Below are 13,339 nucleotides of genomic sequence, written 5' to 3'. Positions count from 1 at the left end.
CTGATTCCCGGTTTCTTCCCAACAACATGAGCTGTTCACCTCCACCAAAAGGTGGAGTGTTTAGCTAATCAAAATCCATTCTGAAATTAGGGACTGATCTGTTTCTGTTGGCATTACCTCACCCACTTCCTCCAGGTCTGCTTAATGCAGATCCCCACACATCCACTGCGGTTTTGCCATGCTGAGGGTCTGCTAGGCAGAATGAACTTGAACTTTGTTCACGCTCAGCTGGGGCTTGGCTGAGCCCTGACAGAGCAGCAGGGCTGGAGCTGTTCTCAGATTAATGGGACAGAGCAGAAAGAAAAGTCACATTGCTGCCTACCACCTGGGGAGCTGTGAGATGCAGCCTTGACCTCAAATAGTTCCTATCTGCAGGCAGAGAGAAGGGAAGAGGCTGCTGTGATCAAGTGCTGGAGCACTGCAAAGAAGCAATGTTTTGTTAAACTGATAAAACCTGGCACTCACATCGCTGCAGGGCTGCACATACTGTGAGTGCAGATGAAAATTCACTGGCTTGGAAGTAAAAGGGTGTTAGAAGTGCCTCTTTGGAAGATGGCTGCGGGGTGACATCTGTATCATCTTCTGTGCGTGGGCTTGGAATGTGAAAGATATTTCTGGAGAGCTGAACCTTACCAATAAAGCTGGCTATCTCCAACAGCCAATAAAGCTGGTGAGCTCTGACAACCAATGAAGATGGTAAACTCAAACAACCTCATGTCGTGTCCTTGTGAACCCATCACCCCGCAGCGACCTCACATCTGCTGTGCTGTGGGGTGATGCACGCAAACCCAGTGAGGAGAGTCCATCCAGGAGAACGTGACAGAAGTTTGGCTGTGGAATGGGACCAAAGCTCAGCATAGCTGCTGCACTGCAGAGCCATTAAACGTGGTTTGGGATGTGCAGATAACCCTGCACAGCTGGGGGACAGCGCGGTGGTCAGCGTGCAGGGAGAGGGAGAGATACGACTAGAGATCCCAGCCAACATTTTGAGTTTCAACCCCAGTAAGATTCCATCCCCAAACAGCCCTTGTCACTCAGCCTGGTGCCAGTGCCACTTTTCAAAAGCCACATCCCAAACTGTCCCTCTGCTGGGAGAAAGAAGAGGACAGACTCTTTAGCGGGGTCTGTTGTGACAGGACAGGGGGAATGGTTTCCAACTAAAAGAGGGGAGATTTAGATAGGATGCAAGGAAGAAGATTTGTACACTAAGGGCAGTGAGGCACTGCACAGGTTGCCCAGAGAGGCGATGGTGCCCCATCCCTGCAGACAGCCAAGGTCAGGCTGCAGGGGCTCTGAGCACTGATGGAGCTGTGGGGGTCCCTGTGCACTGCAGGGAGTGGGACCTGATGGCCTTTAGGGGTCCCTTCCAACTCCAGTGATACCCTTGGCAGAGGAAACTGGCCAAGGAAACAGGAAAGGACGATGGTACAGGAAAGTGCTGCAGCACCCATGCAAAAAGGGACCAGCAGAACATATGCAGATAAGAAGGCAAGCTTTGCCTTCTGAATTAAGGATCAGGAAGTAGCAACATGGTCATAAATATTGCTTTTCAATAACTGCGCTTGCAGGCATTGAATCCATCGAAACCTAAGAGGAAGGAGAGGTTCCTCCATGAGTGAGATTGGAACCAAAAGCCCCTTCCTCATCGTGCAGATGCTCATAGAGCCTGTAGGTTATCACGAGAACTTAGTTCTGGCCCATACTCAGATGATAGTGGATTTTTAGTCCTATCTTCCCGATACATTAATGTTTGCTTTAAACAAATCTAATCCCTCTTTATAACACCATAAGAAAGCACAGAATGTGGCATTTATATCGCAGTAAAATTTTATGTGTTTGCACAACTACTTGACAGCACAAACATCGGTGTTTCCTTAGGGGATGCGCTTTGAGGTTTCCTGTGGGGAAATGGGACCGCTCACAGCTCGCCACTGGGAGACAGGCATTTTCCCTATTGCAGATGCTCCAGAGGCCAGTAAGGAAAAGGAAATTGTCAAGGGCAAGAGCTACCTGTACAACAGGGGATTGTATCTCACCATCAGCACACAGCTCCTCGTCCTCTCTGCAGTCACACTGGGGATCGACTCCCTCTGAATTTGTTGCTCCAGCACTGTGCAGGGGAGCGAAGCAGAGCCTGTGCTGGTGGGTGAGCTGCCCTATGGCTATGGGCATGGTGCCTCTGGGGAGCAGACTGAGTCCTGGAGAACTCATTCTGTCATTTTTCTTAGCTTGGATTTTGGCAGAGAGGCAATTCCAGGCACACCGTGTCCTTCAGAACTCTAAAAGTTTGTCATCTTCCTCATGATCCTCCATGGGTCAGAGACTCCTGTCTCCTCAGATGGGACTTTTGCGAGCCTAGCGTGGCTTCATGGCCACCCCAGTGATCAAAGATCTGGTGACTTGTGGCATTCACACGGACCCATCAAGAACCATGAAATGCTGGGCATGGATAATGTCCCATCCCTATCAGAGATGCTGTTCAACCATCTCATCTGTGCAAAAGTGATTTTGAAACATCATGTAAGAGATCATGCAGGTGGGAAAACATCCCATTTTTTGATTCACACAGTAACTTTCTGGAAATCCTGTCCATCTCCCTGGGTGCTCTGATCCAGTGGCTGAGCTGCAAGCTGGTGCTCAGGAACAGCTCTGGAGCTTTCCTGAGGAGATCTGGACTTCTCCATGCAAGCAACACAATTCAATTCTGCACACTCTGCCTAAGGAGAAGGAGATTCTCCTGGCACCAGGTGCTCCCCAGGGTGATGCTTGGGATCTGAGAGTGGGACACAAACAATCTTGTGTTTCAGCTGGCCCCTGATATGACAAGGTAGACCATTTCCACCATCGTTTTGGTTCTGCTTCATGCCTGCTGGACTCCCATTGAGCCACGCAACATGTTCGTTCCAGAAGGAAGCAGGGATCTCACTGCACCCAGCTCCTCGCCACCTCGGCACAGATCCAGCAGGAGAGACTCTGGCGTGACAGGGCACTGCACTGAGCGGGGCTGCATCTCCAGCATGAACACTGAAGTGACAGGGGGGAGCTGAGCAAACATCTTGGAAAGCAGTTGGTATGTGCACAGGAGACCTGCGTTGCACACGGGGAAGCGCACCGATGAGCTTTTCTAAGAACTTGCTTGCCACTCTGCAGCTGGAGCAATATTTGCTCTGGTCCTGATAAAGGCTCTTATCAGAGAAGATCAATCTGCCTGCTGTGGGGAAGTGACCGTTTGGGTTACAGCCCTGTTACTGGCAGTCATCTGTGTGCCCTAAGGTGAGCACAGGACCAGCCCTGGGGCAGCGTCAGCCGCACTCCTCCCCAGCATCTGCAGCTATAAATCCTGTGGTTCAAAGCGTGTCTCCAGACACATCCTGGGCTTCTGAGTGTTTCTGTGGAGGCAGCATGGGTGAGTGCGTGTGAAGAGCAGGGTGGGTTGCCCCCTCTAAACCCACCGCACCAGCAGAGCCCTCCCTTTGCTCCTGTGGATGGAGGACTGGCTGCCAGGGCAGTAGGATGGCACCAGGTACTTCACAACAGCAGTGGAACTGTGCTCTACACTCACCTTGTCCCTTCTTCCCACAGCTTCCCAATGTGCTCCCCTCCTGCTGCTTGCCTGTGTGGTGGTCCTGCCTGCCCTGAGTCTCATTGGTGCTGCCCAAGACCTGACCCTCCTCAGTCGATCTGTCTCGAATAGCAGTCCATCAGCTCTCAGCGTGCTGACAGACGGTAGGTACATGAAAGGCCTTCATCTCTGCAGGCAGAACCATGCTCGGGCCCATGCACAGGTGTCCTGCCCTCTCTCTGTGTCTGGTAGGATGGGGAAGGTTGGTCCTGCAGGGAGGTGGAAGTTGGGCTGGCTCAGCAAGCAGGTCAGAAAACCTCTGCTGGCCGCAGTGGTCTGGGGTAAGGAAAATCGGGTCCACAAATAGCACTAAGTGCCACCAGTGGTAGAAGAGCATGACTGATACCCATTTGGCTGGGTATCATTGGCCATGCCCAATCTCTAACGCAGCAAAAATATTTGGAAATGGGGACTTTAGAAGATAAAGGCGCCTTCTCCAGCCAGGAGGTGTTAAGGCTTTACATCTTACTGCTTGGGCTCCACCTCTGGAGACAGAAAGCATTTCCTGATCTGAGTTCCAGCTTTGCTGGATCTTCCCTACTTCTTCCAACTCTTCTCCGTGCTGTTGGTTTCCATGTCACAGGCAAGATCCGCCTGGTGAATGGCTCCAAACCCTGCTCTGGACGGGTGGAGGTCTGGTACCACAATGAGTGGGGAACAGTGTGTGGCGACAGCTGGGACCTGAAAGATGCCTCTGTGGTCTGTAGGCAGCTTGGCTGCGGGGAAGCAGTGTCAGCTCCATCTCAAGCTTTCTTTGGAAGTGGATCCGGACCTATTTGGCTGGATGATGTTAACTGCATTGGGAACGAGAGCCTCCTCACTCAGTGCACACTGAGGGCCTGGGGACAACACAACTGCAGGCACAGCGAGGATGCAGGCGTCGTGTGCTCAGGTAGAGCGTGCTGCTCTGTGTCCCTTACTAATATCCAACTGCAGGTGTGTGATGGGATGCACCTCTGTCTTCTTCGACGGGGTCTTATTAGATTCCCCTCTCCCCTGCCACACTGGCCAGTATGGGGTGGGTCCAGTGCCACTCTGTGTGGAAAAGGGCCTCACAGCATATCTCACCCCAACCCCACTCCAGGTTTAATGCTGACAGAGGTGAGGAAGTGCCCAGCACAGGCTGCAGTGCTCGTGTGTGTGTGTGTATGTGCACCATGCAGGTGATGAAGGCACCTGTGTGCTGGCAGAGGCTGTTCTTCTCTCTCCTCAGCCACAGGAAGGGGCAAGGTCCTTTTCACATCCCTGTCCAGTCCAACTCTGTTTTAGCCACACAGTCCCTTTCAGCATCTATATTGTTCTCCGAGTCTGATACCAGCATGGTCCAGTGGGACTGTTGCCCTTCTCTTGGGGCCACCTCCTGCCAGGTCCTGTTGGAGAAGATGAGCAAAGGTCTGAGGCCAACCCAGTCGCACTGTCAGGAGAGCGCATTGACCTCTCTGGGCTGGGACAGCTGAGAATCTGCGAGGTGCTCTGGCCAGTTGTCTGTCTGTTCTTCCACAAGATGAAGGCGTGCTCTTTTTCTGTTGCACAGCCTTTTATTAAAGCACACTCTCTCCTGCCCCAGGTTGGCCCAAGGACTGCAGTGAGCTCTCTGCAGGCAGCCCCAGCGGCGTCTACATCATCCAGCCCTCAGGGCTGCACCCCCTCGTGGTGTACTGCGAGATGAACGTGACGTGCTTTGGGCAGCTCTGAGCACAAACTTGGTTCCTCAGCAGCACCCTTCCCTTGCACTTCCCTTCCTTCTGCATACATTTGGTGGCAGCTCAGGGGGCTCTGCTGACCACCTGCTCTTCCCATGGCACGCAGTATGAGCACTGCCCAGCAGTGCTGTGCAGGCTGCACGTGCTCTGGGAGAGCATCCTACATGGTCCAGGAATCCATATGGGATATGGAGCCCTACACACATTCACAGAGCTCTTCAAGCAGCAATTAGAGCCAGCAGAACCACATCGGGTCTGGTTAACAAGTGAGAGGTCTCCCTTATTTCACAAAAGCTCTCAGGGCTGCTGGAGTCTCTTTCACTACAGCATATTTTGTGGTGCCAGCAGGTCCTCGCCTCAGATACCATGTGTCACCTTGGTGCTGACGTGTGAGGACACAAAGCAACCAGAGATTGTCCGAAGGAGGGCAACCGGAGCCCGAAGCACCTGGAGAGGCTTTGCCATGCAGCCTGGGTCAGGGATGCCTTCAAAGGGTTTGGTGTCAAATCCAGTAATAACGCTCCTTATCTGGAGCATTTGCCAGTCCAGTGGAGTGATGTGCAAACACGGGATGCCGGCTGCTGTCTGGTTTAGGATCTCTTATCACAGAAAGGTGCAAATGGGGAATGAACAGCGATGCTGACACACGAGGGCAAACAAACCATCCGTCTCCAGCCGGGATGATGGTGGAAGGCGGAGCGCTGCCCTCACCCGCCGAGCCCCATATAAGCACGGTGCCTCCAGGCCAGGCACCTCGGCTTCCCGCTCCACAGGGACCCTGCAGCAACATCATGGGTGAGTGCGTGCTGGGCGCTGCGCGGATGCCCCCCCTGCGCCCCTCCTCCTCCGGGCTGCTGCCGCCTCTGCGCTGGGCTGTGGGTCAACGCGGCTCCTGCTGCGCACCCGCCCTCTCTGTCGCCTTCCTGCTCCTCGCGCTCCCTCCTCTGTTCCTGAGCGCACTTAAACCCACCCCGCACCGCGCTGTGTCGTGAAGTGCCTTATATTTGTGCCCAGAGTATCGAGTGCATTTATAAACAGAGCGGAAGCTTAGTTGAGGTGCTCAGCAGCCGTCGGCCTGAAGCCTCTTAGGGCACGGGAGTGGAGCAGGCACGCTGCAGATGCTCATCTATGGGGCTGGCTGCGAGCAAGCTGTCGGGGAAGCTCCTGATCTGACACAGTCTGAAGGAGTCCGATTGGTCAGATTCCCAAATGCTCCTCATCTGATTGTGGAAGCCATGGAGTCCTGCTTTGGCCAATGCTACAGCTGAACAGCGTGACTCCATCCCTGGAAGCTGCACTTTCCCCATGGAAAATCCCCATCCCTGTAGGCTGCAGACAGTTGCGTACTTTTGCAGAATGTTTCTTTTTATATTTCTGCCCCTCGGTAAAGCACAGCGTAATTAATGCTGTGGCTTTGTCTGTTCTACGAGTTTGTTCTAACATTTGCTGAGTTTATTTATCCAAAGCTCCCTCACCAGGAAGGCTGGGTTTGCACTTCCACTCACTGTGTCTACTCTCCCTGCAGCTGCTCATCACTCCGGCCTCCTGCTCTGTACCTGCATGCTGGCCCTGCTCGCCCCTCTTCTTGCTGTGCAGATTGAAAACCTGACAAGACTGAAAGCAAATCTATCTGACATTCTTAATCTCCACTCAGATGGGCACCATCCTGGTACGTGTTTTCTCTCTTACACCCCTGAACACTGATCATCCGAACACCAGGAGCCTCCTGCTCTCTGCGCAGAGGGGAGGTGTGGAAGGGAACGGTGGTGAAGGGCAGACACGCTCAGAAAGAACAGGAGCTCAATCACATCTTCCTCCCATTTCAGATATTCTCTCCACACTGCATGATCTGGAAGTTCAGCCTTCTTTATTATTGACAAGATGTACATGGTAGCTTTATCTAGAGACCTGCAGATATCCAAAGGAAGACCTTTTCTCTGTAGTCTGTCTAAACCCCTGAAATGTCACCAGGTCAGATTGGATATTAGGAGAAATTTCTTCTCCAAAAGAGCGGTGCTGCAGTGGCACAGCTGCCCAGGGAGCAGAGGGGTCCGTGGAGGTGTTCCATGGGGATGTGAACTGAGGGACGTGGGCAGTGGGCACGGTGGGGTGCGTTGGGGTTGGGGATCTTAGAGGACTTTTCCAGCCTTAACGATTCTGTAATTCCGTGGAACTTCAGTCACTAACCAAAATGCCTTCTGAAGATTGTTCATGGCTAAATGGTGTAATAAATGAGTCACACCAATAACAGAGGTCACTGTGGGTGTTTGAGGAATGCAGATTTATGAATATGGATGCTGTGATTTCTTTATAAAGACAGCCCTGCTATCACTTTGCTTTGAGCTCCTGTTCCTGTCTGAAGGTTTTTGAAGCATTTTGTGAACTGAACACATGAATGCCTTCAGTCTGCACTGAGGAGCTGGTGACTTCAGCTTGGGGGGTTACAGCAACATCACTCAGCAGTTTGATCTAATTCCACGCAGTCTGCTTGCTTCTCAGTCCCTCTCCTCCAGCAGTCTTTCCCTGTACTCATCACTGCTGCTGTGGTGCAGTCCACACCAGGCAGCTCTGTGAAGCCATAATGCTGAGTGGACCAAACAGTGCAGCTCAGCGACTCATCCTCTGTAGTTCTGCCTCTCCAGGTGCCTCATTCCTTTGAAGAGTTTACAGTACAAAGCTACCATATAAGAAGAAAATGGAGCCGGGTGGCATTGCTGAAGTATCCTACCAACAGCAGTGCTAGAAATAACAGCCCCTGGAAGCCGGAGTTACTTCTGTGCCATGGCACAGGGCTGCCCAGCTCACTCGTTTTTCTTTTCCCAATGCAGGTGAAGATGAAGGAGACATGCAGCGTGGCAGAGCCAGTGGCACAGGTCAGCACAAACAGCCCATTCCCTGCAGGGTTCCGGCACTGGGACGTGCAGGCAGCGAGGGCCAAACAGCAGTGGGTGGGCACAAACCCAGGAACAGCACGGCTCATCTCCTGTTGGGCAAAACTCAGTGCAGAACTTTACATAGAATGGTTCCTTCTGAGATCCCAAAGGCCTCCCCAGCCTTATGTACACCTCACGCATCCTCTCCTGCCCTGTGAAGCTCTGCACGGAGCAAGCAGAGGATGCACCTCCCAGGCTATGCCAACAGGAGGTTCTCCCCTTCCTGAACCCAGAGATGAGGTGGATCTCAGAGCTGCAGGAACAGCACGCTTTCTCATTTAAGTTTCTGTAAAATAAAGTAAAAAAAGCCCTCACCAGGCTAAGCTTGAGCCCCTGTATTATTAGAAGGAAGGATAATTGTGAAAACTGGGGAAGGCTGCAGAGACAAAGATCTGAACAAAGAAAGAGAAGTAAATAGTCTGATTGCACGGCCAAAATGCATCCATGGTTTTTTAATCACTGTGTTTCCCTTACAAAGGTTTTCTGTTCATACACTTACAGTGGGAAACACAGTGACAGCCTTTTTACTGCATGGCAAATTTCCACATCTGCAAATTTTTTAGCAATCAGTCTCACAGAAGCCAACAAGCAGACCGGGTGTCACCGCGCCTGTTGGTTCTCCGTGTTTTAATCTGCCCCAGGTTGGCCCAAGGACTGCAGTGAGCTCTCTGCAGGCAGCCCCAGCGGCGTCTACATCATCCAGCCCTCAGGGCTGCACCCCCTCGTGGTGTACTGTGAGATGAACGTGACGGACGGGGGCTGGACGGTCATCCAGAGGAACAGCCACAACACAGACATCACCTGGGCCGAGTCCTGGAGCACCTACAAGTACGGCTTCGGGAGCGTGCGCGGCGACTACTGGCTGGGCACCGAGTACATCCACCAGATCGCCAAGCAGAAGGTCTACCAGGTCAGGTTCGTCATCTCAGACAACGCAGACAACGTCAAGTTTGCAGACTACAACCTCTTCAGCGTGGAGGACGAGGCCCAGGGCTACCGGCTGCGGCTGGGCTCCTACGCGGGCACAGCAGGGGATGCCATGGCTTTAGCCAATTCCGCCACTGTGCACGACAACATGAAGTTCTTTGCTAAGGACTTGGATCAGGACACCAACAGCGGGAACTGTGCTTCCGCCAACGGGGGCGGCTGGTGGTATTCGTCCTGTTACTCCGTACGGCTCAATTTCAAGGGCGGCTTGACGTGGAGCGGTCTGTGCAGCGGCAACTGCAGAGCTTCTGCCATCCTCATCAAACCAGCTACCTACTGCTAGCTGCATTTTCCTTTCCTTTCTGTCCAACCTGTGGCTAAGACTTGCTCGGCAAAGAGGTGGAAAAGGTAAAACGTGTCATGGCCAGACCTGATGCGTCGTGGGTCTTTGCTAGGTTTGTGTCCCAGCTACTGAAGAAAATGAGCCGTCCTCCACTTCTCCCTCCTGTAGGTCTCTCTGCTCCTCAATTCAGCCTTTATCCTTTTGCTCAGATCCGGGTCATTTTAATTGTGTTAATAATCAGAACAGTTGCTCCCAAAACCTGGAGTTTCCAGATGTGCAATGTGCCTCAGATAAAATGTGAAACAGCCAAACTGCAATGCATCTCTATGGCTGTGTGAGCTGACTGACATCTTTAACTTCAGACAAACAACACAACTTTCACTTGTAGAAAGATTAAAATCTCTTGATCAGGATTGCACAAATTTCCACTCTTTGCCTTCTGTACTTCAGACTTAACGCTTGTCAAGTATCAAAATAAATCTGTATTCAAAGAACTATCCCAAGTGTTAACATCTATTTCAAGTCTCTGCTGTGCTCGCACAGGTCACCATGTTCAAAAGCTTCCTCTGCTGAAGCCCTGCTTTCCCATAGGACAGGCGTTTGGGAAGGAGCTATGAATTAACAGCTTGTGTCCTGTGCTGCGAAGGGCAGTGGAGTTCAGCCACTGGAAATGGGAGGGGATGGGAAGCCAAGAGTCTGCGTGAGGACTTCTGTCTTCTCTCACCTTCAAAACAGAGGGTGCTGTGAGCTGTGAGGTGTGATTGGAGCCATCTACACACATAATTTGAAGGATTTCAGCGGCACACAAAATGATTGTCCTGCTGGAAAAACCGACCAAGTGTCCCCCTGGCTGTGCGCTCTGCCCTCCCCTCCAGGCAGCCAATGCCCAAGTGCACCTTGCCATCTTCAATCTTAAGCTGCTGTCTAATGATAAAGCTTTGTTAAATCACTATATTACATTTCTTTCGGGTCCTCTTCAGCAAGCTAGAGCGAGTTGTTTTTAATGAGCTGCTTTGTTTGTCTGCAGTCTGGAAAAGCAAATGTGTCCTTGTGAATGGCTTTAAATGACAGCCCCAAATCCCAGGTGCACCCAGTGCAGGGTCAGGGAGCCCAGAGGTGCAGAGCTGTCCTGCTGCTGTGGAAGCACACAGCAGGGGAAAGCTTTGTGCAGCAGGCACGTAGCAGCAGATACATCAAGTCGGCCCTCTGAGCACGAAACAGTCTCAAATGTGCTTCAGTTATGGCACGGACCAGTAGGAAGCCAGAAGGCTCTGACCGGTTCCATCCCCCTTGTCGGCCACTCCTGGATGCAGCCGTTCCATCCATTACACCATCAGCCCGCAGGTGCAAAGCAGCGTTTCCCATACAGATCACAGCTTGCGTTGGTCTTCAAAGGATCAGTGTGTTTCTTTGAAGGAAGATGCTGCTGTGCTCCCTGCAGTTTCTGCCGTCCCCAGAGAAGCCCAGCCACCTCGTCCTGTGGCAGCACTGATGTCAGAGGGCGCAATAAAATGTGACGGCAATGACCAAGAAGTGACTGGAGAAGCAGGGAGTTTTGCTGCTGACTTTTCTCCAGTCTCCAGAGGATGCCCTTGTCCCGGGGCTCCCCAGGCGGCCGTGGGGAGTGAAGGAAGTGTGGCCGTGCAGGGATGGGCAGGGAGAGCCACGAGGTATTGCCTGGCAGTTCAGCTGCAGGTTGCGATTTGCTCTGCTATTCGCCCTGCTCTGTTCCACTGGTGCAGGGTGGGATACGTGGGAGAGAGAGACTGAGACCTCTGGAGGAGGAAAACACAAGAATTACATCGCGCGGGTGTCAGAATTCTTTCCAAGAAGAGGAAATACAACCAACTGTCTCTGAATTAGGGTTTCCCAGCCCTTTCCTGGAGAAGGAATGGACCCTACACCTTCCTCCAAAAGGCCTTGCTGTTCTCTCAGTCAATACTCTGCATTCTGACCCATTGCCTTCTTTCTGCCCATCTCATCTCCAAGAGCAACGTGATCCCTTCTCCTCCTCTCTGGGAATGCTGCACTGTCAGCATCCCTGTGGCTCTGCAGTGTTCTCTCCAGCCCAGGCCTCCCTACGCTGCAGGACCCAGAACTGCACACAGGTCCCCAGGTGCAGCCCTACCAGCGAGGGGACCTCACTTCTCCGGCACTTGGCCACAGTGGAGCAGAGCCTGCCTGCGTGCCAGGACTGTTCAGTGACTTTGGAGTTTGTCCTAAGATTAAGGCCTTAATGTGACCCATATAACACAGCACTGAGCCATCAGATTGCCGTCTAGGCAACAAAACTGCAGCACTGCCTCCTGCTTTCACTTTCTCTATCCTCTGCTGAGTTCTGGGTGGCTTCTGAGATACTTGTTGGAATTTTCTTAATTAGAGAAAATCCTGAGAAATGGGTAACAGTGGGCAGAGTGAACCGTTTGGGGTGAGCATGGATGCTGCTGTGGCACTTTGGAGATCCAGCCTTCCCAAATGAACGTTTTCACAGCAGTACTGTGGATGATGATGCACTGGAAGCACCGCTTCGAGTCCTCAGCTCCAGATGTGGGGCTGTATCAGCAACACCTTCATCAGGATTTCACAGACTTCTAAAATTGGAAAGTAATAGAATGGGTTGGGTTGGAAGGGACATAAAAAATAATCTGTTTCCAACTGCCTGCCACAGGCAAGGTTGCCAGCCACTAAATTGGGCACCAGCTGAGGCTGCCCAGAGTCCATCCACGGCCTGGGGCACCTCCAGGGAGGGTCACCCACAGCTCTGGGCAGCAGTGCAGCGCCTCACTGCCCTCTGGGTGAAGAATTTCCATCTCGCATCTAATCTACATCTCCTCTCTTTTAGTTTAAAGCCATTCCCCCTTGTCTTATCAGCAAGACACAACCAGCACGGCACCATCTCTTTCACCTGCCAAGGAAGAACCTCTGCAGGTACTGCTGGGTGGGCTGCATCCCTGTGCCATGCGCCAGCATCATGCAGCCCACTCTTTGAATATTAGTCACAGCTCCTCTCACCAGTTCCTGTGCATGCAATGGAAAACAGAGTATGAGTTTGGAGAGAGTTGCCTGAGGGTAGGAAGGCCCCACAGAGGGATGTGGGCAGGCTGATCAGTGGGCAGAGGCCAATGGGATGAGCTGCAACAGGACCAAGTGCCAGGTCCTGCACTTGGGTCACAACTGCGCCATGCAGTGCTATGGGCCTGGGGCAGAATGGCTGGAAAGATGCATGCAGGAAAAGCATGTGGGGGTGTGAGCTGATACCCACTGACCATGAGCCAGCAGCGTGCCCAGGGGGCCAAGAAGGCCAACGGCATCCTGGCTTGTGTCAGCAGTGCTGCAGCCGGCAGAGCAGGAGCTGCCCGTCCCTCTGTGCCGGCCCTGGTGAGGCTGCATTCAGTGCTGCGTTCAGTGCTGGGCCCTCACTGCAAGAAAGACGTGGAGGCCCTGGAGTGCGTTCAGAGAAGGAATGGAGCTGTGAGGGCTGTGGAGCACGCGTCTGATGGGAGCGGCTGGGGGAGCTGGGATGGGTCAGAGTGGGGCAGAGCTCAGGGGAGGCATCACTGCTCCCTGCAGCTGCCTGAAAGCAGGTGGTGGGGATGGGGGTTGGCCTCTGCTCCCAGGTAACAGCGATAGGGTGAGAGGTGATGGCCTTAAAATGCACTGGGGGAAGTTCAGGTTGGATATTAAGAAAAATTTCAAAAAGAGCAGCAATGCAGTGGCACAGGGAACCGTGGAGATGTGGTACTGAAGGCTGTGGTTATGGACATGGTGGGGTGGGTTGGGGTTGGATTCGGGACCTTAAAGGTCTTTTCCA

At 52.7% G+C, this 13,339-nt stretch overlaps 1 protein-coding gene across 1 annotated transcript; it reads left to right on the top strand.

Moving 5' to 3' along the window:
• Nucleotides 1-6,005: 6,005 nt before the first annotated feature.
• On the top strand, nucleotides 6,006-9,528 carry LOC306954187 (fibrinogen-like protein 1-like protein; the record flags this gene model as incomplete). The annotated part of the gene is made up of 4 exons (XM_079545253.1): nucleotides 6,006-6,120; nucleotides 6,851-6,994; nucleotides 8,154-8,198; nucleotides 8,900-9,528. The coding sequence occupies 4 exons, from the start codon at nucleotides 6,006-6,008 to the stop codon at nucleotides 9,526-9,528; spliced, it is 933 nt and encodes a 310-aa protein (XP_079401379.1).
• Nucleotides 9,529-13,339: the final 3,811 nt, after the last annotated feature.

The sequence above is a fragment of the Tetrao urogallus genome, assembly GCF_951394365.1.
Source record: "Tetrao urogallus genome assembly, chromosome: 20".
NCBI classification, from domain to species: domain Eukaryota; kingdom Metazoa; phylum Chordata; class Aves; order Galliformes; family Phasianidae; genus Tetrao; species Tetrao urogallus.
Note: the sequence above shows the minus strand (reverse complement) of the source record. Positions and strands in the feature narration are given on the sequence as shown.